Here is a 25,045-nt window from a genome sequence, read left to right as displayed (position 1 = left end):
CAGCCAAATCCATTGCTGCTGCCCCAACCAACAGAGGTAGGAACAGATGCCCAAACTCCCGTGAGAACCATCATAACAAAAAAAACGAAAAGCCCTCCTGGATATCCCTGACTGTTGGCTTTAGCCATCCACGTGGCCTGCCTACAGTACACAGCCATCCAACCAAACACGTAGCGGAATCCGGTGAAGGTGCGCTGACACCCTACATCAGTCAGCCGCAGGAGACTGCCCTTGAGAGTATGGGTGGGATGCATCTGGTTAGTTGAAAGCCACAGAGTAGAATGGAGTCTGGAGAATCAGAGGTTTTGCCTGGAGCGCTCAGCATGAACTAATGGTGGCTAATGCGTTCTGACCAGCTGGTCCCACAGCCCACAGCCATGGGACTGATTCTTAGAATCTCGCTCCCCTCATGCCAGACTTCCCCACCCCACAGTGACCCTACTAAGAGATCGCCAGGGAGGAAGCAACTCGAGACACAGTCAATCAGTCCCTAGTTCCGTAACATCCGGCAGGGTCCATGAGAGAGAGCGGGGGTACCGAGAGATGCTGGGGTTGGTGACAGTGGGGACATCATTCCAGCCCATGGCTCCAAAGACAAGGTATAACCCAACATCCCTGTTTACCGTGCTTCTGGCACGTTCTGCTCCAGGAAGTCACAATTTTGACTACAGAGGATGAAGGCAGGGGCTGGTACAGCGAGCGAGGGGCCGGCCAGAGAGGTGCGTGTTGCTTAGGGCCGTGGGAGCAGGCTCCTCTGGGGACATTCATGGTCTGGACTTGCTGAGTGACCGGGGGTAGTGGCTAAGTGCCTCCTCTTTTATTTCCAACATGAACCAGACCACCACTGAGCACAAAGTCCCTGGCTGCCCAGCCCTGGAAAGCTGCCCCACCCCCACCTGCCCCTTTAGTTCATTTATAAGCTGTGAAGTGTCAGACAAAGCTCTAATCCTTGTATACCCCAGGAGGGTTCTTCAAAGGCTCTATGGAAATCCGGGGACTTGGAGGCAACTAGGAGGGCGCCTGTCGGGATCATGGAAGACTGAGGAGATGAACCACAAAGTGCTTGGGAGGCCCAGTGGGAGAGGTATGGTCACTGGAACTTACAAACTGTAAAGGGCCAGGCAAGCCCTTCCCCTCTGCATACCCAGTTAGTCAAGCACGCCAGAGAGATAGAACCAACGGATGTGCACGGCTGTGCAGACAGGGAGAGAGATTGACTTTCACCAGTGGGTTCATGTGATCACGGAGGACAAATTCAGCATTCACTGTGGGGGGCAGAGAGGGAGGAAGTGATGCCATGGAGGTCCCCCTTCCTTTCAAGAGGTCAGTCCTTGGTTATGAATGCATTATGGAACATGATTGGTCATACTCAAAGTCTACTGATTTAAACGGCTGTCGCATAAAAAAAATAAATTCACAGAAACATCCAGAATGATATATGACCAAATACAGGGTACCATAGCCTGGTCAAGCTGACACAGAATTCCCTCTCACCTCCAGTGTGGAAGCCCAGGGGTATCCAACTGTTCCCAGAACCTCGCCCCAAAGTATTGACAACGCGAGCTGTCTTTGTAGCACCCAGCCAGCGGCCTGAAGCAGGAGCAGCAGGTATACTGGGTTCTGCTCTCTGGCCCTGAAGTGTAGGGTTGAGCCGAGCACTGTTCCCAGCCTTCCAGAGCACACAAGATGAGCACCTGGGCTTTAGAACCCTGGAGAACCCACCACAGCAACGTCCTGAGCCCAGAACCTGCTGAGAGGACTTGATACTGCATCACAAACAGGGGCAGATCCTGCCTACAGCCTTCTAGAAAAGCTCACGGCCTGCGCCTTGGCTACACACGGTATCTCGCCCTCCACCCCTGAGCAGGGCCCGAGTGTGTGTGTGTCCTGCAACCGACCAGCCCCTTATCGTCAATAAGCCCCAGAGACCAACGCAAGGTTATGCTTCTCGTAACATTTTATAATAACCAGAAACTAAGAACATCAAAAAGGCTTCTGGACACAGCTTTTCTCGAAGAGGCTTGGAAGACAAGGAGGTGTCACCTAGGTACTAGCAATCAAACTTGAAAAGCACCGCCTCCCTCAGCCCTCTTCTTCACAGCCCTTCTGGGCTACAGATCCTCATCATCAAAGGTCTCCAGGCACTTGAGCAACATCAAGTCATCATCAGCGAGAGGGCCTGGTTCCTGCAATTCAGCAAAGGAGAGGCTGGAAGTTAGGACCAACCCGTTTCCTGGCAGAGAGAAGGTCTCAGCATCCTTGGGTGTGCTGAACACTCCAATCTACCACCTTTCACCTGCCGCTTCAGGCCGGGTAGGGGGCGTGGTTATTCCCATTTAGTTCAAGGCAGCATCCTTGACTTCCAGGAAGGATGGAGAAGAATTGGCTTCTGCTCCATGCTTACGAGAGGGAAAATCTTAAAGCTTTACCTAAATACCCGTCGACAGAATATGGTGACCTACGCCGTGCTGCACCACGTGGCTGGCTTTAAAGAAAGGATCGTGATGGTCCTTTATCTGTGGTACAGACCGAGAGGAAAAGAGCTAATGGCAAACCCTGCACGTCCCTGATAACCATTGTGTTCGAAAGAACACGTAGCTATCCACGGGCCGCCTTGGAACGGGTCGTTCAGGAAACTGGTCAAGGCAACTACCTCTGAGGAGAAGCATGGGATTGTTGGCAAGGACAATGGTAGCAGAGAGATTAAGATTTAGTTGAATATCTTTTGATAACTTTTCAATGTACACCATGTAGATAGGGTACCTATTATGAAAAATAAACACTTAAAAATTAATCCTGGGGTTTTTGATTTCCTTCTCTCTGCCAAGCAGGAAGCGACACCTGCCGTTTGGTAGCCCTACAGATCAGGGATCCTTACAGAGAGAGTAGGCCCTAGTCAGGTGACACCCAGATGTGGGGTTTGGGCTCTGCAAACCCCCACCCCCCACCCCTGCTCTGGAGCATCCGAGCACTGTCAGAACCACCAGAAGTTGGAGCAAGGCATAGGAGGCCTCTTCACCAGAGCTTCCAGAAGCAACCCAGCCCTGCTAAGGCTTCATTTCAGACTTCTGGCCGCCAGAAGGACAGCATGAATCTCGGCTGTTTCAAGTCTATTTAGAGAATGACGCGGGATGCCAACGGAGCTTCGAGCTTCGTTGGCACCCTCCCACGAGGGCGGCAGGGGCAGCAGAGCACTGGAAGTGCGACTTGGGGGAGAACTAAACTTCCCTTTCCACACCCGCCATTCTATCCACAAGACTTACTGCACCACCGCTTTCAGAGCACAGCGTCCGAGGTCCCATCCTCATAATGCTGAACAAGGACCCGGTGATGCCAAAAATCTGGATGGCCAATGGGACCCCAAGGTTCCTGGGAGGGGTAAAGGTCAAGCACCGTGCCTAGCGTGGACTCCTAACCTCTGTTCTTTGCCTCTGCCATGTCAGTTTGTAAACTCTCGGCCGAAGATACTAATTTAACCACATCCAACAGAGAGAGCGGGGCCGTGGCTACGAGGAGCACTCAAGGACTGGTGGGGAGCAGAGAGTGGACTGCGGGGACAGCTACTGACCCTGTGGGGGTTCAAAGTGGTGTGTGCAGGGAGAAACGGGGAGCCAGTAAGTGGGCCAAAGCACCCCTCGGTGTACCGAAATGGTGCCCTCACCACAGTGCTTGAACCGTGACAGTTCTAACCTGCTTGTTTAGTCAAGAAAAACCACGACTAGGCATCTGAAAGGGCCTGTCCCCTGGTGGTGTGGTCACAAACTCCCGCCCCCCACCCCATGAGAGTTTCAGGAATGGCCCCTAACCAAGACTCCCGTGACTTCTGTCACCATCAGGCATTATGTCAGCTTTCAGGAGAGAAGTCAGGCTTCCAAAGCTGATCCGGAATACTACAGCAGTCACAGAAGACTAAAAAGGCTTAGACAGGACTTATCAGTGACTGCTGGGAGCCAGCCCTTGGGAGCCCGCCTCGCTTCAAAGGGCTCCTGTGCAGATCTGTGCTGTGTGTTACATTTGTTTATGCCGTGGAATATTTGTTTAATGATGCGAAGGTGTGTTGCATTCTTTTATGGCTCATTTGTTCAACTCTGTGAAATTGTGTTACTGTGCCTGTCTAGAACATCTGATTGGTCTAATAAAGAGCTGAAGGACCAATAGCTAGACAGGAGAAAGGACAGGCAGGGCTGCCAGGCAGAGAGAATAAATAGGAGGAGAAATCTAGGAAGAGAAGATTGAGGAGCAATAAAAGGAGGCGAGGACACCAGAGGCCAGCCACCCAGTCACACAGCCAGACACAGAGTAGGAAGTAAAGAAAAGCATACAGGAATAGAGAAAGATAAAAGCCCAGAGGCAAAAGGTAGATGGGATAATTTAAGAAAAGCTGGCTAGAAACAAGCCAAGCTAAGGTCAGGAATTCAGAAGTAAGAATAAGCCTCCATGTGATTATTTGGGTGCTGGGTGGTGTCCCCCAAAGATCAAAGAGTAAAATTAAATTAAATAAAAAACAACAACAACAAACAACTACAGATCTGTCCTGGAGGACATTCCTCTGTCTCTTCCTTCCATGCCCTGGTGTCCTCCACTGCATGGGAGACAGTGGACTGAAGTCAAACAACCTTTGAGCAACACAGAGAGCCCAAAGCCCCCCTGAGGTGACTGGAGTCAGGGTGGGCTAGAGCGCCCTCCCCGTTAAAGAACATTTTTTTCCATTCTAAAGGTGTGGGCAGAGGTCTCGCTGTCCCAGCTCTATATTACCTCGTTCAGTGGAGTGTTAGTGCAGCAAAGGCTTTTAAAAAACTCGATGATCTGCAAGTAGAGCTGGAATTTCTCCTCTGGATTTTCTGGGTTGCAGTTGGGAAACACAGAGCTGACAGCAGAAGAAATGGAAACCATTTAGAATCCTAACCTTTCACCCAGGCCCTAACGACTGGCTCTCTGTGCAAACTTCAAGCATCCGGCTGAATTCTCAAGGAGACCAGGGCTGTTCCTGGAAAGTGTGTACCGCCTCACTGAAACGCCCCATCTGGGAAGCCTGGACAGTGACTACGGCAAGCCTGCCGCTTGTGTCTTAATGTAGTGTTCTAAGCTGTGACCTCCTGAGTGAAGGAATGAGAGCCCTTCTTGTTCTTGGTCCCCTGCAGCACAGCTCAGGGTGTTTGTAGTGTGAGCTCAGCCAGGGAGTGGTTCCCACGGTGCTTTTCCCATGGTTTTCCCCTTTGAGCAAACAGCAGGTCTATTTAGTGGCTCATTCCTCTCTAGCTTTAGGATCACCTCTGTGCAACTGGTGTCTATAGGTTGTGAGTATCATAGGACAGATCTGCCCACACTTCTTCCTGGAAGAATGTTCTAGTTAGCCCAGGGATCTTTTTCTATGGAAGGCAGGAGAAGACATTTTAATAGATGGGTTGTTTTCCCTTTTAATGTCTTTTCAGTGGAATGAGGCTTTCTTAACACTGCTTGAAAAGTGTAATCTGGCAACTTCTTGATAAAGTTGTCTTTACAACCCAGTGCAAAAGTGGGAATTTCGGGTTCTGGCCATTTGTTGCAAAATGCTCCTCCATGCATTGGTGGGGTGAGCTCACACTGCACTGCTTCCCGGCAATCCCCAAGTTTGGTGAGACCTGGGTGAGGGAGGCAGAACGGAGGAACTAAGGTGGGTGTACAGGTAGCCTGAAGCTCTGCTTGAAGCCACCCAGGCCATAGTTTCCAGGACTCCTTGCAGCCCAGGCTGCCTCTGGGACGACGCTTAACTCTGATCACAGGGATGTGACTGTCCCTCAGTCCATGGCAAAAACTTACATGCCAGGTATATTTTTAAGCAAGATACCAGCCAAGACCACAGCTTCTCAAGCAGCAGATGTAGAGGCTCTATTCGGGACCGTCTCACTCTGGGGAAAGTCCTCCTTGGTACAGATAGAGCCAAGATGCTTCTGGCTTTAAATCTTTCCAGATTCCCTTTCACATCTTCTCACCACGGTGCTGTCGCCCTTGCCTCTCCTGCTCCTGTTCCTCCCAGTACCCCCTCTTTGTACATTTTGGGGATCCCTTCAACTCAAAGCTTATTCCTAAGTTGGTTCATATTCTTTGTGCCCCATTTCCGGCAGATTAACTGCCACTCCTGCCTCATAGACCAAAGGTCAGCATTTTCCCCCAGACTTACTTACTGATACCCAACCCGCAGAACGATGGAAGGGTATCAGGACTCTTGTAAAAGAGGCCCTAGTGAGATCTGTTTACACAGAGGAGGTGATGTCTACAGGAACTGGCCCCTCTCCAGACATCATCTCGGCCTTGACCTTGAAGTCCAACCTCCAGAACCTCGAATAATAAGAGTCAGTTGTTTCTAAGGTGTGCTATGAAGGGATGGGCCAGTAATGGGGCTGTGGCTGCCCAGAGCAGGCCTAAGTAGAACCAAGACACACGGGGAAACTAGACAAGGGAGACACAGGCTCTTAGAGCCCTGAGCAGACAACTGTGCCAGCTCCAGGCCGGGGGGGGGGGGGAGATGCATTTCCTCCTCTGGGAGTTATGTGTCTATCTGCGGAATGCAGAAGAGTAACTGCAAACACCTCAGGAATGGGGCACTTGTGCGCGTGCGCGCGCGCGCACACACACACACACACACTCACGCTAGCACAGTCTCACACCTATATGCACGCTCACACAACTTCGCGTATGTGCACACGCACACCACACACTCACCCAGAGGTACTCTCACACTCACGTCCACATGTTCATACTTTCCCATGCCACCTTCCTCACCTGATGTTAGGCATGTGCTGAGTCTCGGTGCTATCCAGGAAACCTGCCACATCAAAAGCATCTTCAAAAAGGAGCTGAAAGAAAGCACAATGGCAGAAAAAGGGCAAGATGCCAACAGTGCAGGTGTAGAACTGCTGCAAGAATTACATATGTATGCACGCGCGTATGTATGTGCGCATGCATGTGTGCATGCGTGTGTGCATGCATGCATGTAAGTATGTATGTATGCATGCATGCATGCATGCATGCATGCACGGGAAACTCAATTACTTAATGATATTAAAGACTGTCTGCTTCATAAAAGAATGTCATGGACATCGTAGGAGTTCTGAACCAGGAATAGGTGAGTTAAGAATCACCGAGTAACTATCCTGCCAGAGATGCTCATTGCTGACACACTGAACTATTTCTCTGCAGTCATTTCCTTCACTGTGTGATAAGATAAAATTACGATGATTAATGACACAAGAGTACACTTCCAACATAGACTCGTGTTGTTTACACAGCTTTCGCTCCTGCTTTTTCTGAATTTGTGTCCAAACAGAATACCAAGTGTCCAAACAAATGTTATTTACACTTCAGCTCGGGAGACTTAGCAGATAAAAACACAGGCTGCTTAGGTAAATTTGAATAACAGATTAGAAGACTTAATACTTATTTGGCACAAGAAGGTTCCAAACACTGCAGGAGAAATGCTTGAATTAAAAGTGTGATTGGACCTGCCTCCTTCTCTCTGGCACCCACTTATACTGGCAGTCACCCTGAGGGGACAAGAAGGGTTTGCTGGCCCTGATTGGATGGGTGCTGGCAGGTCTGCCTGGGACTCTCACCTGTACCTGGTATATGCCATTCTTTCCCAGAGGGTGAGCATCCTCTCTACAGTCTTACCCAATTTGCTCCCCTGGGACACAGGCCTTTGAGAGTTTGGCCAGCCAGCTTTCTGGACACTCTTGGTGCCTTTCCTGACATCCCTGTTGTCATGTCAAAGGCAATCTGGAATGGGGCCATGGAAGGGCCCTGTTCTACTAGCTTTATGTTCCTTCCCCCCACCCCCCAATCTGAGATAGAGAGCCCAGAGAGTTAGTGCCCAGCTAACCTCACAGAACCACACATGGCAGGCCATTCGCTGTTCTCACACATACAAAGCCCCCACATGGGTCCTCAGGACCACTCCACAGTTCTAATCACCTCTTCCTGGGTGGACTCCAGTGAGCAGCTAGCCCCTTGGCTGTCCACCCCACTATCCTTCACACTGTCCTCCGCACAGGCCAGCTCCAGACAGGCATCTGTAAGGTCTGAGAAGGTCCTGTTCTGCTGCTCCCACGCCTGCAGGAGACAGGCCTTCGTCTCCTCAGAGAGAGTCTGCCACAGGTGGGAGATGGCCGCAGAGGCGATGGGGAGGGTCACTTCCTGTGGGGTGATAATGCTGTTCATGGTCAGGAGGTCCATCGTCTGCTTGTAAAAGTTGAGGTACCTGGAACAGAAGTGGGGTGTCCCTCAGACCTGTAGCCGGCTCCTTATGACCAGGCCACAGTTCACAGTCATGGCTACCATTTCTTGGTTTTGTCTCTGCCTTCCCTGGCCCTGGGAATTCAGAAGTCATCCTGAGGGCCATGGAAGACACAGATTTATGCTTCTCCCATTTCTTCCCCTAAGATCTCTGCCTCGTGGAAGGCCTGGCTGCATCAGCTCCCCTCACCATGGAACATTCTGAGGCTGTGAAGCAGCTGGCCTGCTACACTCCTCCTTTAATTTTGGGCTCGAAGGACTCAGCTATGGAGTGAACCTCCTTGTTTCCAGTCCATGCCTCTGGAAGCCAACATGGCTGCTGGAGGGTCTTAACTCTGTGGAAGAGGCGTTCAAAGTCTGAGCCAGCGCAGATGTGGCCTGGTCCTCCATCTCTAAAAGGAGACTTCTGAGGTTTGTATGCGGTAGAAAGAGGGGGAACACTAGAAATTACCGTCAGCAGCACTCTTCCCCAGGGATCCCAAATAAACACCTATTCTAAATAAATAAATTTGTATAGCAGTGGACTTGCTATACAAATGTCACTTTAACAGTGTTTGCCAAGCCCCTTAGCACTCCATCGGGGTGCTTCCCACATGGAGAGCCTGTAGTTTGGTGATTTGGGACCTGGTCTGAATCTTGCATGCTTGGAGGCCACCACACGGGCCAGCTGGAGTCTGTCCCCTTCCCCACAGAATCCCCCTGTGTGAGTCAACCACATCCCACCCCATTGTGCACACCGTTCAAATTCCTGGAGATCTGGCAGCAGAGTGGAGGAGGCCTGTGAGAGATCAACTTTTTTCTCCTCTTCTTCCTTCTCTTCCTGTCTCCCTTCCTCCTCTCTCTCTTCATCATGTCCTCCTTCCTCATCAACCTTCCCAACAGCCTCGGTGGGGTACCATGGAGGAGAGCTGTTCTGAGGAAAACTATTGAGGAATACACTGGGGGAGAATACAGAGTCAAGAGAGAGCTAGGCCAATACCGCCGGCGAGTCTACTAACTATATAAGCCAACTTTCTAGGGGACAATCAAGTAGCCCTCAGGAATACAAGATGGCAGGCGCATCATGTGAAATTCAGTCAATTTACCATTGCCACAGGGCATAGAGGAAAACTCGAGTGCTTATTTCATTCCTCTGTGAACAAGAAGGCGATAAAGCCTGCATGGAGTGAGATTGGAGGTGATTTCTTTCTTCTTGACACATTTTTTTTAAAGCCTTCACATGGTGTAATTTGATTTTTAATAAATTTTCCACTAGGCTATAATATAGCGAGTATTTAATATTATATTGTTAATTTAATTAGTATTAAATATTAATTTAGCAAGAATACATATTTAGTAATTATTTACCACAGGCTATAAGACACACTCACTGTTAAAAATTTGGAAGACAGGACTGGAGAGATGGCTCAGTGTTTAAGCGCACTGGTTGCTCTTCCAAAGGAGCCAGGTTCAATTCTCAGCACCCACATGGCTGTTCATAACCATCTATAACTCCAGTCCTGGGGATCGAACACCCAGTCTCCAGGTATAGTGCACACACATGGGCATACATGCAGGTAAAATACCCATACATATAAAATAAAAATAAACAAAAATATTTTGACTTAAAAAAATAAAGTAAAAATTTGGAAACCAGAGGAAAAAGTACAGAGAAGAAAGTCATAGTTCTAAGTGTCCACACTAAAAAACAGTCAAACAAAACTTCTGAATACCAGTATCCCTTCAAGCAGGCAGAATTTGGTAGGCTGTAACAAGTAGCTTTTAGCCCTCTCTGGGATGGGTAACCACGGCTTGCACTCTGGGTCTCGTCAGAGGTCAACCTGGACATATATCATGCCACTGGAGATGGAGATGCCATGGGACCATGGGCATAACAGGAGCCCGAAGGTTGCCCCTCAAGTCCAAGATGTAGTCAGAGCCACTCTGGAGCCCGTGGGTTCCGTGCCCAGGAAGGGGCATTTGTCATGTTTTGACAGCAATGCAGAGCAGAGACTGTACGCACACACCGTGCGTGACAAGCTCAGGCAGCGAGAAATTCAAATGGAAAACCCGAATTCCCTTATGCTTTGGATACCAAGTTCCCCTCCACCCTTTCCCAAAAAGTCCCATGTGCTGAGGGCTTGGTCTCTGTTGGTGATACGGTTTTGGGGAGTCTTGGAAACATCAGATTGTAGGGCCTAGCTAGAGAAGTAGCACTGGGGTAGGGTTTTGGGGGTATCTTGTCTATGGCCCCTTCTTATCTCTCTTTGCTCCCTGTCTTCTGTGAAGTGAGCAGCCCCTCCCCTTCCACACATTCCTGTTCAAGCTCACAGGGCCAAGCAACCATGGACTGAAGTGTCTGCAACTGTGAGCACAAGAAACACTTCCTCCTCTGAACTGTCTGTCGTCTCGAGGGTCTGAGTCACAGTGATGAGAAGGGTAACTAACCATGGAGCCAAAAAAGGAGAAAGACATTCCTCAAGACAGTCTCTCTGTTCAAGCTTGGCTGTGACGCCAGCTGAGCCCTCCACATCTGTAACACCTGTCTTTCCCCTAGGGCACCAGGGCTGCTCTGGCTCTACAAAGGCTAATTTGGCTTATATTTTCATGAGATTTGAAAAGGATTGGTATTTTTAGTACACACACACACACACACACACACACACACAGAAACATCAAGATACACGGACAAACTCCACAATATCATTTCTCTAAAGTCGTGTGGAAAATTATCAATACCAGATGTGTGGCTAGCCTTCAGGGTTAACATGACCTTTCTTTGAGAGGTGAGATGATACAGTTTCATGCTTTTCTGTGTTTTTCTGATTTCTGTAATAAGCATGAGTCACTTAGGAAGAATATCCATGGCATGCTATTAAGATAAAAGAGCACAGAGTTCTCTCCAGAATGAGACAGCTCTAAGTGGGTAGGCCACAGCCCTGATAGCCTCGCTTACTGTAAGCCGCTATTCCTCTGCATCGAAGGCACCCTCCTCCTGGTGCCTGCCAGGTCTTACCTCTCATCCTCTGAGTACATCCTGGCATATTCTTCCTTGACCTCCTCTAAGCTGTTGGCATTCCCATCCTCCAGGTTGTAGGCGCCTATGAGGGAGGCGAGGGCCAGAGTCATAAAGCGAAAAACCAGACCCTTTGGGTCTCTCCTGCCTGTCTGGTTCAGGGAGCCTCGGGAGCAGGCATGGAAAACCTTGACCCTCCCAGGTTTAAAGAGGGCAGTCATTTCCCACTTCTCTTCCAAGGTATGAGGGGAGAGCTCAGGTCAGTACTGGTCACTAAAGCTGAGGTCAGGGGGCCTTCGGCAGTGTCATGGTAGGGACCTCATCAAACCCACACAGCCTGGGGACCCTTGCCCATGTTGCTAGGGTGCAAATTCCCTGAGACGGGGGCCAGTTATGATAAACTGTTGCTCCTAACAGGAGTCTGCCAATGTTGTGAAACACAGGCTCTGCCTTCGATGGGAAACCCGAACCGGCCTTCTCTCGGGGGAGGGCGCTCTTGCCTTTGAGCTTCAGCAAATTATCCAGGGTTTGTTCCAGCTCTTGGATATGAACCTTGGTCTTATTCAGTACCTGCCACTGAGGACACAGACACAGTTGAGAAGACAGCCTGTCAGTGCTGCAGGGACTATTTTCCTTTCTGGGCCCAGGAAACCCCTTCCATGCAAAGTCCCACCCTTGGCCTTGTCTGTACAGTGGAGAGGAGGTTTGTCCCGCTGCACAGAAGGCTTGGAGATGCGTTCGTATTCTAGAATACCACAGTCTCTGGAAACAAGCCGTGGTTAGAAAGCACCTGCCGTGGCTGCAGAGGCTGCTTGCGGGTGGGATACAGGTAAGGAGGCTCAGCAGGGTCAGCCTCAGGCTTGCACAAGGGCCCACTGGACTTCTGCCAAGTTGTGACCACGTGCAACTCAGTATCCTTCCCTTAAAATGTGCATTTGCTAAATACAAATAGGTCATATAGCTAGGCGTGGTGGCCTATGCCTATAATCCCAGAATTCAGTAAGTAGTCAGGAGGAGATCAGGAGCTCAAGGTCAGTTGAATAGTGAGTTCAAGGCCAGCTTAGGATACATGACACCCTGTTTCGAAAAAAAAGGGGGGGGGACAAATAAAATAATGAAACACCTTTTTATGTCATCAAAGCGCATCTCACGTGATCTAAGAATAGCAAATGTTCTGTGAATCTGAACTCAGAAGTTTACTCTTCCTTCCCTTCCCGCGAACATGACACGCAAACTCACCGAGTAACCACATGTCTCCCCCGGACCCCTAATGTCCCCTGTTATGTCAGGCTGCTCTGCGGCTGGTCGAGAACCGTGTCTTTGCCAGTTTGCTTCGGGGCAGCAGGGCGGGCAGCTCGAGGCCAGCTCTGGCCTCGCTCAGCAGTCCCCTGTGGAGGAATGTTCCCCACACCCATAGGGCCCCCCATACCTTTGAGGCTGTGGGATCAGACTGAGAGTAAACAGTCTTCCTCAGGTTGTTGAAGAGCCCCGTCAGGGTGGCCCGATGGCGGGCCTGGGACAGGCGTCTGCGGGCCACCCGAGGCTCAAGCTGCTGCAGCTCTGCCACCGGCTGGGGTGCCCCTTCATCACTGGGATGGTTGTCTTCTCCAGGGGTGGCCATTATAATCTACAACACAACATACCCCTTTTAGCACTGCACATTAAAGACACAACATTGAGGAAGACAGACGGACAGAAAGAAGGCAGCTCTCAAGGCCGCGAATATACAAACAAGCCCTACACAGCAACAAGTGAACTCCACGTCTCCTACTGAAGCATGACTCCTCAAATCACAAAGCATTTACAGTGGACTTTCAGTTGAGGGACACTGGGGCTCACCCCTGCAAGATGCCAGTGCATTACAGGGACTCACAGACATTCATTTCCACGGCCAAGATTACACCTGAACCTCGAGAGCTCGTCCTTCACAGTCTGTCCAAAGCTGAACGGACGCGGGGTCCACGCTGTGTGATCATTCTAACCTTAAGAATGACCCTTCTTTGGATGGGAAGTAGTTACAAACGGAAATAAAAAATAAAGAAACTCCATCAAAATGTCCGCTGTGGATCTGTGGACTTTCACGCGCGTGTATTATACTTCAGGAAGAAAGAGGAGCCAAAAATATGCTATTGTTTATGAAAGCCAGCCATTACAGGACACTTCTCAGGGGCGCAGGCACAGCCTTGCCATGTCTTGCTTCTGTTACTTTGTAAAGATGACCAGTGTATTGACATCTGTCACAGATGAGTCTACAGAGCAGGAGTCTTCCTTTGGTGAGACGCTGCAGAGATTGATATTTAAGGGTTTTTTTTTCTTCTTTTTCCAATATGTTTTCTTACAGTCCAAGCTGATCTCAAACTTGCGATATAACTGAAGATCCCCTTGAACCCCATCCTCCGGCCTCTACCTTCCTGACGCTAAGATTACAGGTGTGCACCGTAACCCAGTGTTATCAGTGCCGAGGACAGAACTCAGGGCTTCCTGAGTCTAGACCAGCATCCTACTAACGGAGAGTCATGCCCCCAGTGCTGGTATAGAAGTTTTAAGGAGAGGCAAGGTCGAAGGCCTCTTACTTGGGCACTACTGTTTCACCAGAGGAGGCTCACGCTTACACAGAGAGCTCCTCTCCATAGCTCTCTGAGCAGAGGGGCTGCATCTTCTTTCCCTCTGAGCCGTAGTGCTCCGTGCTGCCTGCTAGGTTTCTGCCAGGTCCACGCTCCTGAGCTCAGTGCTTCAGGACGGGGGTTCACGACACTGGTAAGAGTCTGGCCAACTTTATCACATGACAATCATTCGGAGATTCAGACCGATAAACTCAGGCTGAAGCTCAGCTCCAATTATAACAGGAGGTATGGCCTTAAAGAGGTGACTGTCTGTGACATTCCCTTAGAGTGTCAAAGAGTCGAAGCCATAGAGGAGAGGCTAGTGGGAGACACTTAAAGTTAATGCTACTAGGACCTTCCTAAGATTTTACAGTGTCTGATAGTCACGGCCAAACCCTCTTGACTTGTAGGGAACCTGAAGCTTTTCCAATGCAGTACCAATGCCTGTAAGTTGGTTTCCTCTAAGGTGCACACAGATACACACAAAACCTTCTCTTCTAAAAGCCCTCGCAGGTGAAGGTGTGTTAAGAAGTCAGCTCTCCGCAGTGAGAGGAGACAGAGCAGGAGAGAGTGTACAGCCTGGAACTCCAACACCAGGAATAGCAAATCAGCTCGTAATACTCTTAAAAAAAAATCCAGAATTTTCCAAAGATCAGTTCTTCTCACTACCCCACCCCACCCTGGCAGATGAGATTCTGTTAAGTAGCCCAGGCTGGCCCAGAACTGTCCTCCTGTCTCGGCCTCCCAAGTGCTGGATTACAGATACGCACCAGCAGCCCTGGCTTACTTCGGTTCTTTGACAGAAGAAAGTGTTCCTATTCTGCCCACTGACCTCCATTTTACAGCTACTGTTATTTTTCCACCTATAACACTACCCATCTCCACCCCCAGCCCTGGTGTCTACCCATTTGGAGCGGCCTTGTTCTTCAAGGCCTACTATAAATTTTAATTCCTCCGAGGAGCTTGCCGGTCTGCCACACTGGCTTCCAACTGAATCTTGTTTTCCCAACGTGTCGATGGGACCCTCGGTGAGGCTCCATCTCCCAAGTGTTGGAGGAATCCTCCCACACGTATGGTAGAATGCAGCACCGTGCAGGCAGATATGGTTCACTCCATCACCCTTTCCAGACAGAAACAAAGAATGCTACTGAGCTGCCCACAAGGACAAAAATCTCCCAGGCATGGGAAGGAGCAGAAGCGATGGTTGAGTAAGGCGAGGGAAAAGAAAATTAAGAGGAAAAAATGGGATGAGAAGAAGGAATTTTCATTTCAGTTTTCTCAAACCATAAAGACTTGCTTGCATTCCAAGTCTTCACCATGCCGTGAATTCAGTTCTTAGCAGAATTCACAGTGAGATACCATCATTAGAGATGGGCTAAGGAGCCCATCAGAGCCAGTACGGGGCACTCACTACCTAAGGTCAGTAGAGGGAGATCACACAGGGGCAGGAAAACCCCATTCTTACTCAGGAGACTGGGCATGGCCAGGGGAGTGATGTGTATGCACCTAAGATGGAGGGAACTCAGTGTGGGCAAAACAGTTTGCAGGATAACACTGGTTTTGTTGTTGTAGTAGGGATGGAGGGGGTTGCTTTGTTTTTGATGTAAAGTCTCAAGATTGTAGCTAGTAGTCTCAGCCTCCCAAGTCGTAGAACTAGAAGTAAATGTTACTGTGCCTAACTGAAACTACTTAGAATAATCCCAGGCAGACTGAAAGTAGGGGCTCCCATCCATGATCCTACGCAGGCGGCAGAAAGACTGCCAAGAATTTCAGACCAGCCTGAACTACAAAGTGAGACTCTTGTCTCAAAAACTCCCAAACTTGAATTGGCTACACAGATCAATCAGTAGACGGCTTGCCTCCTAGCATGCACAGGACATTGGCTTCCATCCCAAACCCCACAGAAACATAAAACTAGGTAGGAGGGGGCTGGAGAGATGGCTCAGTGGTTAAGAGCACTGCCTGCTCTTCCAAAGGTCCTGAGTTCAATTCCCAGCAACCACATGGTGGCTCACAACTATCTGTAATAAGATCTGGTGCCCTCTTCTGGCTTGCGGACATACATGCAGACAGAATACTGAGAATACTGTATACATAATTAATAAATAAATCTTAAAAAAAAAACTACGTAGGAGGCACCTGAGAAGCAGAGGCAGGGGCAGTAGGAATTCATCACCTTGACCTATGTGCCAAACTCAAGGCTTCCTTCAGTGTTGCAAGACCATTTCAAACAAGGAAATGAGCAGCCTCTCTCTCCAAACCAAACAAAACACAAGAAACAAACAAAAACCAAGCAATTGAGGAATGAAAACAAAACAATATAAAAACTCATTATTTTGTCTGATAACCTTTTTTTAAAAAAATCAATTAAAAATGAATACTAGGCAAGGCTTTGCCTAAAATGGGAGATAATAAAAAAGAAAAGAAAAAAAAAAAGCCAGGAGGCATGGATGACACAGAGCCATACTCAGAGAGAGCAGAGCCAATGTGTGTGCCGTATGGGGAGACGCAGGTCAGCTGTGGACATGTTTAAGGCCCAAGTCAGAATGCTCACTCTATTCGCCAGTCATGTGACCAAGAAACTCTTTAGATCTTACTTTCTCTAGCTGTAAGCAAGAGGTAAAAATTCCTTAACTACACCACAGTCTAAACTCTCTTACGTACTTGGTCATGGTCAAGAATCTGTGACTACCTGGAGCAAGTGACACACTCATTCACACGCCAGCGGGGGAGCCAGCGCCTTAATTCAGTGACAAAAAGTGTCTACTGAGCACTTCCTGTGTTCCAAGCCCATTCATCTGGGCACCAAAGAATCTACAAGCCCTTTAAAAATGGCCTGAGTGGTAACATATTTTCCTCTCAAAAATTTACTGCTGAGTTATGCCAGAGTGGGATCAACTTGCAAGGCAGTTTTTCCGTAGGACAAAGCAAAATGGTGGCTCCATATTTCTTAAGACATCTCATCTATACCGAAGCACACTTTTTCTCTCTACTCTTTCTCCTCCTCCCGAGTCTCCTTATGTAGCCCGAGATGGCCTTGAACACAGGATCCTCCTACCTCAGCCTCCTGAGTGCTGAGATTACTGATGTAGCCCTTCATGCCAAGGTCCAAAGCGCACTTTTCATAGCCAAATATTTTCCTATACAAACTCCACTTAATACTAACTCAGAACTAATGTTTCACCAAGTTTCCCAAGGCCAGATGTGGTGACACATGCCTGTCTCAACCAAACAAAAATCTAATGAACAAGCCAACTAAACTAAATTAAATTTACTAGATGAATTAATTTTTTAAAATTCCCCAAATTAAATAAAAATAAGTGTTCTCATTTTTTCCAGGTTTCAGAAGAACTTTCAATTCTTTTTAAACTTAAGTTTAAAATATCTCTAAAAAGCATTTGAGTGTGAGCCTTTCGTAATTAGCAAACCGAAGGCAGAATGGTCGATACGCTGGATAATGTATTTGGGTTGCCTTTGATTTCCTATGCCCATTTGATTGTGTAAAAGAAAAAAAAAACAGCATCACTATCAAATATGAAGGAGTTGAGGTGATACACAATCTATATATGGGAGTCACAGACCTAAGCTCTGGGAGTCGCTGGTGACCCACATACATCATATAGGACTCTTGATTGACAAACACACATCATCCTCTAGGGGTCGCGGTTGGCAATCACACAGGCTGTAGGAGTCGGGGATGGCACCCACGAACAACCTCTAGGGGTCGCGGGTGGCAATCAATCACACAGGCTGTAGGAGTCGGGGATGGCACGCACGAACATCCTCTAGGGGTCGCAGGTGACCAACATGCTCTGGGAGTCGTGGGTGTCACACATACACGCTGTAGGCGTCACGGGTGGCACATACACATACTGTAGGTGTCAGGGATGACACACATGTTCTAGGAGTCATGAATAACACACTCATACATGCCCTAGGAGTCACAGGTGACACGCATGCTGTAGGAGTCATGGGTAACACACACATACATGCTCTAGAAGTCACGGGTGACAAACACACGTGCTCATTTGAACACAGATTAAAAATTTCCCGGCATGGCTACCCTTCATTATATCAGTTAGTGCGTTCTCGAGCACCCACTCCCACTCTCACGACACGAGAGGTCAGAGGTTACTCACCCTTAGGAAGGCCACTATGGTGCACCGTGCATGGCTGCACCCTCGCTGCTTTGGAATACGCAGCAGAAAGTCTCAATATATCAGTTCATGCAATCACGAGTACCCACTCCCACCCTCACGACACGAGAGGTCAGCGGTTACTCACCCCTAGGAAGGGCACTATGGTGTACCGTGCACGGCCGAACCCTCGCCACGGTGGAACACGCAGCAGGAAGTCTCAATATATCAGTTCATGCATTCACGAGCACCCACTCCCACCCTCACGACACGAGAGGTAAGAGGTTACTCACACTTAGAAAGGCCACTACGGTGCACCCACGATGCACCGTGCACCGCTGCACCCTCACCGCTTGAGGAACACGAAGGAAGTTTCTCGAAGCCCTGCCGTGTCAGTCACTCCCTACTGCCCTCAGCAGAGTGTGAAGAGAGGCTTTTGCCTCAGGCAGAAAACTGGCCTCGTACCCCAGGTTGGGGACCAATCACAGCCCTGTCACTACCCCCACAACCAATGGGGATGCGAGGCGGCGGGCCAATGGGAGCACGGGCACTGGTCAAGACACTGTAACAAGTTGCCAGAGGTTGCCAGAGGATGTGGAAGGAGCGGGCTGACCTTCTCACCTCATCTTGGCGGCAAACGCCAGTTCTCACATTCCTCAACTGGGGCAATGAAGGAAAAGGAAGAAAAACGTGAGGATGCAAGGGGGAATAGGTACAGAATAGGAGCGAGGAATGGAGGGATGATGGGTCTAAAATTGTGGAGAACCTTAAAGGTCAGATTAAAAATGCAGAAAAGAAAAGAGAGAGAGAGAATGTGTTCAGTTGTTCATGTAGCAAGTAACAGTTTTCCTCCAGCTTGGGAGCGTGAGGGGTTGGGGGCGGGCAGTGACGGACTACTAATTTTCACCTCAAATACTGATGCTCTGTTATCATTAAGCCTCTTTTTCCCCTTGTATCTGAAATATCTGTAATGGTTCTGATGCCTCCACGTCAATCTGACACATTAGGAGCGTCGCCACGCTCTCGTAGAGGGAAAAAAGCGAGTAAAATACCCTTGGAAGGTGAGAGGCGCAACCTATGAGTAGGACCAAGGGCGCCTCCTGCAGTCTGACCTTAGGTGAGCTCCTTCAACACCGCCCTCCGCCCACGGGGGTCACACAGAGGTCACTTGAAGTAGCAGAAGCAGCCGGGGCTTTGGTAGCACCAGAAGTTGGGTTCCAGTCCAGGATCTACTTCACAGTGACTGTGTTGGCTATAAAGGAGCCCCTCTCTAAAATACGCAGCAGAGTGCCTTAAATTGGACTCTGGTGAGGCAGTGTTGTCTTTCAAAGGGTTTTGGTATATTTTATATTTTAAACAACAAAATAAAAATTGTCCAGTGGGCATGGTGGGGCACAGCTTGTAATGACAGCCATCAGGCAGCTGAGGCAGGAAAATTGCTTGAAGCTGGCAGCTACCCTGGAAATGAAGCTCTTGCTCCTGGCGGGGAAACAGGGTTGGTACATAAGGTACAGGAGTAGGACCAATGGAGACCATTTACCAACCCCTTCCCCAACAAGTAGGGGTATTGTAAGCCAGTGGAGCTTGAGCCCTGGAAGGCGCTGCCTCGAACTGCCAGATTGATATGGGAAAGGGTAGCCGGTGCAAAGGTCTAGCAGCAAGTCCGCGCTCAAAAGCTTGTTACATAAAACCACATCCAAACGGCAGCTGCTTCTTACGCCCTTGGAGGCAAATTTAAAATGTATCAAGCTCTGCTTCTGACTCCCGGGCAGCCTTTGATGTGGGTTTCTGAGCGCCTGAGGGATGGCTCTCAGGTGGTCCCCACGCCTGCTTCTATGACCTTTCTCCTGACTGCTCAAACCTCCATAAGTGGGGCTGGGGCTGCTGGGAGCAGAGTGGATACTGAGTTTGTGAACCTGTGTCTTGGGGAGCCTTGTCCTTACTCTGGGAGGTGAGTGTAGGTTTGCAAACTTTGACCTCTGACCCGCCTCAGATTTTAATCTAGTTACCAACCCCTCTGCCCACTTCACGCGCTAACACACACAGACACACACACACACAGACACCACACGCTAACACACACAGACACCACACGCTAACACACACACAGACACACAGACACACACACACACAGACACCACACGCTAACACACACAGACACCACACGCTAACACACACAGACACACACACAGACACACACACACACACACACACTTCCTTCCACACTTTGACCCCCATGAAGGCAGCTCTGCACTCCGAAGGAATGCGATTATGGGGTGGGGTCATTCCTATGCACAGCAGCCTGGTTTCTTTAGTAAAAATGAGATCTTTAGGCAACTGTTCACCGTCAAGGCAGGAGGCTCATCAATGGTAGAGCTTCCGGGACCCAGCAATCTCCATCCCACTGCCATCCTCCGAACCTCACCTCTCCTTCCACATGACATAGCGCCTGTCCTACCCTTGAGTCCTAACAGAAAACTTTCACGAACCCTGCCTGTGTTAGACTAACTCCGATGGCTACTTTGGTTCTGTGTCCTTTGACCCTGACTTTTAAAAACAGCTATTTCTTTTTTTAAATTTTATGTGTATGAGGGTTTTGCCTGCATGTATGTCTGGCAGATGCCAGAAGAGGGTGTTAGATGCCCTGGAGGTAGACAGTTGTGAGCTGCTATGTGGGTGCTAACAACTGAGCCCAGGTCCTCTACAAAAGCAGCAAGAACTCTTAATGGTCAGACCATCTTTCCAACCATTTCAAGTGTGGAGGCCTAAGACTCTTTTTATTTTTATCTATTTTTTTCCACCCTGCAAACAAAATCAGAGTGATGGCTCATGAGTCGATAGATGGATAACCTGGCAGGCAGATAAGCAGATGGTTTAGTAGGGGACTCGGCTCACATGGTTTTGAAGGCTGAGAAACCCCATGACAGAGGGTTTCTAGGTTCAGGACCCTGGGATGCCAGTAGCATGGTTCAGTTCTTGTCTGAAGGCCTCAGGGCCCAGCATCTGCTGAAGGAAATGTTAGTTCAAGGCTGGAAGTCTGAGTGCAGAGGGAGCCACTGGTGTAAGCCTGGGGTCAAAAGGCTAGAGAGCCTGAAACTCTGATGGAGAGAGAGAGAGAGAGAGAGAGAGAGAGAGAGAGAGAGAGAGAGAGAGAGAGAGATATTATGATTTCTCTTGTTTTGTTTATTCGGGCTCTCAGAGAGTGAGCTGGTGAACTTGACTTTGGCTTAGGAAGGTATTTCTGCTATACTAGAAAAGCTGGTAAGAAGGGGGAACCCACAGGTGGGGCTTTTAAGTGGGTTTCACCCTTCCTCTCCCTCTCCTCATTCTCCTCTCCCCGTCTTCCTTTCTTTCTTTGGCCTGTTTTTACTGTGTAGCCCAGGCTAACCTCAAACTGTAGATCCACCTTCCTCAGTCTCCCGATGGCTGGGAATAAAACCGTGTGTCACCCCCCCCCTCCAACACCTGTTTTGTTTTTAAACTGGCAACAAGAAAACTGCAAAGGGAGTCTTGAGACACAGAGCAAGCTGGGTGATGACGTGGGGAGTTTGGAGGATGGGTAACTATCTTCACAGGACAGTGGAATCCGCTAGACAGGGCCCAGATCCTGACATAAGGAGACAGACAATGTCCCGAGGAGAAGCAGAGTTGACCCTTGTGAGACCATGAGATGAAGCGTGAAGAGCAGGACGCTGACAGAGAAAGAGGGACTTCTGGAAAAGGGGCAGGAGGGGAGGAACGGAGGACTCTCCCAGGCTATTGCAGAGGATAGAAGCTGGACTGTAGAAGTCCCTCATGCTCCCTCACAATTGGCTTTTGCAAAAGTCTTACTACTTATTAACTTGGGTGACTCAAATTGTTTCTTTAGTGAAAGTAATACATTTTACAGCCTTGTAAACTCACAGACTAGGCTGGCCTAATAGCTTTATTGGTGGCTTGCTGCCCTGAGCAAATGGGGAGTCCCTGCCTGTGGGGTGGAGACTAGGCAATTTAGAGGGTGGCAGATTCCTACTCTGATCTGACCCATGCCTCTGTGATCCGAGAGAAAGCGGCCTACTTTCTGTATTAGTAGCAGCCAGACCGAGGCTGTCGGCAGGCTCCAGCTTGAGGCTTGGAAACTGTAGTTTAGCAGTAGCATGCTTGCCTGGCATGAATGAAGCCTCTGGTTCAATTCCCCACACCGCTGCAAACAAGACACAGCCTGCAGAAGTTAAAAGGAAAGTTTTAGTCCAGCAGCACCTTATGTGTAAAAATCTGGGAGGTTAGTTAAGGGCTTTGCATGATTTAGCACTAAGAAATGGCTGTTCTGGTCAGGCATGATGGTTCATACCCGCAATCCCAGCATTCGGGAGGCAGAGGCAGAAGGATCACTGCATGTTTGAGAACAGCCTGTTTTATATATGGAGTTCTGAGTCAGTCTGGGCCACACAAAAACAAAAAGATACAGCTATCATGGGAAGTGAAGGTGCTACTTTTAAGATTTCATTTACTGTACTTATAAATTAAGTTGAATATATATTTGTAGTAAGGAATTTGAACAATATTAGAGCATATAAAAATTCAGGCAACACCTATACATCTAATACTTCTATTACACAAACCAAAAATTGCTACTTTTTTTGGTGTGTGTTTGTATAGAGTGCATCACCAAAAGTAATGGTATTTCACCTTGAATTCATGTCATACTTTTCCTGGTGATGGGGAGGCAGCTCAGTTAGTGAAATACTTGCTGTTCAGACGTGAGGATCTGGGTTTGCATCCCTGGCATCCACATAAAGAACCAGGTGTGAGGGTGCATGTCTGTGATTCCAGCTCTGAAGAGACAGGAGGACCCCGGGGGTTGCTGGCTAACAGTCTAGCCCACTGGTGAGTTCCACGTTCTGTGAGAGATCTAGTCTCAAAAAAACAAGGTGAAAAAGCAATTGAAGAAGACTCAACATTAACCTCTGAGCTCAACACATGTGCACTTGTGAATGCTTGAATGTATGTTATGTACACACAAACACATACATACATACATAACATTAAACATTATTTTAAAGTAACCATTAATATTGAACCCAGAGGAACAATCCAGAGAGATCCATGTATTCTTTATTTAGTTTTCCTCACTGGTAACATCTTACAAAAATGGAGCACAATAGCACACAATTATGATATTGACGTATTTATTTTATTTTTCTTAACTTTTTTTGATTTGTTATGGATTTCACATTATGCCTTCTTATCTCACTTATCTCCCCAACTGCTGGCTTCTGCCCTCTGCCCTTGCAACCTCCCCTGAAATACAAAACCAAATTAAAAACAAAACAAAACAACAAGCAAACATAAGAAGAATCTTGTGGAGGCTGTCGTGTGTCTCGAGTTAACCCTTTAGTTCATTCATCTTTGCTTGCAAGTCTTCCTTGGTCTCTGGTTTCTGCTACTCCATCGATAGTGGGTTTTCACTGGGGCTCCTCTCGGAGATCCTGTTGTCTTGTGTTGTGGAGATTCTGCTGTTTGGACTCTGTAGGTTCGTCTTCTTCACAGGCTATACAACAGATAGCAGATTCGGTGGATGTTGGGCTGGGCCAGCTCAGCCTGGTTCTGGGCCTGGGTGGTAGGTGTTATGGTTTTCATCTCTTTAAGAGACAAGCCACGCCCACTCCCGGTGACCCCTGCCCTCCTCCCGCCATTTTGGATTCTGTCTGTGCACGGCTCTTCTCTCTTGGGCCCTTCTCTGTCTCTCTCCTTTCTCTTCTTCTCCCCCCTCTCTCATTTAAGTAATAAATATTCAATTCTATTTTGTATGATGTGTCTGCCCATGTCTCTTCTATCCACCGCCTGCTCATACCTGCTTGCTGCATGGTGGGACCAGCCTACCCGCTGTAAGCCACTCTCCCAGGACCTTCTGCCAGCTGCTTGGGACCTGCCAACATTTTTAAAAAGTCATAAAATTGGTAGCTTCCTTTTCTACTAATCGGTCTGCTTCCTCAGCCAGTACCAGATATTAGGAAAGAGTTTTTAAAAAAAAAGTTGAGGATGGTTCCCAAACTCCTATATACAGGAATTGGTGAAAATGGCCTTTAAAGTTTTTAATGCCCGAAAAAAATCAGCGGAGTGTCCTATTTATATGTACATCTTTTTGCCAGTAGAGGGCACCAGATCCCACTAGAGATGGTTGTGAGCCACCATGTGGTTACTAGGAATTGAACTCAGGACCTGTGGAAGAGCAGCCAATGCTCTTCACCACTGAGCGCTCAACATCTCCTGGACAATGGGACTCATCAAACAAGTAAACAAGCTCTCCACTGAACTCAGGTTGTCTTGGCCCTCGCCTCAGGACCACCCCACGTTCTCCTACTGGCCTGAGCTCTTTTGAGCTGCTTTATGGCAGGCCCTTTCTCCTTAACCATCACCTCCCAGTTCAAACTCCTCCACTGGCGGGGTACCTTCCCTACCTCTCCCTCTTAAGGTCCCTTCTCCATTCACACGCTGACAGTTGTCTTCCTGCCACCACATCAGTGGACCCTAATGCCCCTAAACCTGCCCCTCTCTCCCCAGGGGACAGAGTACTCCTCAAACAGTTAACTCCTAGGTCTCTCGAGCCTCGATGGACAAGACCTCACACAACACCTGCCTTCTCATCTCCCCCAAGGAAGAGATGCCTGCCTTCTCCGGGATGACAGTTCATGGGATGCCTTTCCAGCCACACCTCTTGCTAAACGTGGACACCTAGCTCTCCTCTTTCCAACGCCGCCCCGTGCCCGTTGGAAGTAGCCAGATTTGAGTCTACGCCCTTTGTTCCCAAAGAGAGCCTAAGTGTTTGTCATAATTACCATTCCAATTTTCTGTCACCCCTATATCTGTAGGGATAAGCCCTCCCCTTGGGGGCGGGCTGCCCTCGGGCGTATGTTTACTGATAAATTGGGCGGGCAGAGGCTGCACGCCCCTTCCTGTCTCCGCCGGGTACTCCGCTGGAACCTTGGTTTCGTGAGTCTGGTTTTGTTATTAAACTTGTTCAAATATCTATTATCATTGGTGCTCATTAATTCAACCGC

General features: G+C 48.8%; 1 protein-coding gene across 1 annotated transcript; it reads right to left on the bottom strand.

The window, feature by feature from the left end:
* Positions 1-2,011: 2,011 nt before the first annotated feature.
* Stra8 (stimulated by retinoic acid 8) lies at positions 2,012-16,850 on the bottom strand. Its single transcript, XM_050148026.1, has 9 exons — positions 16,741-16,850; positions 12,696-12,893; positions 11,767-11,842; positions 11,267-11,351; positions 9,009-9,209; positions 7,951-8,236; positions 6,763-6,836; positions 4,756-4,867; positions 2,012-2,186 (listed from the first exon to the last, which is right to left on the bottom strand). Exons 1-9 carry the CDS (start codon positions 16,831-16,833, stop codon positions 2,112-2,114), a joined length of 1,200 nt encoding a protein of 399 aa, XP_050003983.1. The 5' UTR covers positions 16,834-16,850; the 3' UTR covers positions 2,012-2,111.
* Positions 16,851-25,045: the final 8,195 nt, after the last annotated feature.

This window comes from Alexandromys fortis, unplaced genomic scaffold, assembly GCF_014885135.2.
Source record: "Alexandromys fortis isolate MF-2015 unplaced genomic scaffold, M_Fortis_MF-2015_v1.1 scaffold_57, whole genome shotgun sequence".
Taxonomy (NCBI): domain Eukaryota; kingdom Metazoa; phylum Chordata; class Mammalia; order Rodentia; family Cricetidae; genus Alexandromys; species Alexandromys fortis.
The sequence above is the reverse complement of the archived record's forward strand: the minus strand, read 5'-3'. Positions and strand labels throughout refer to the sequence as shown.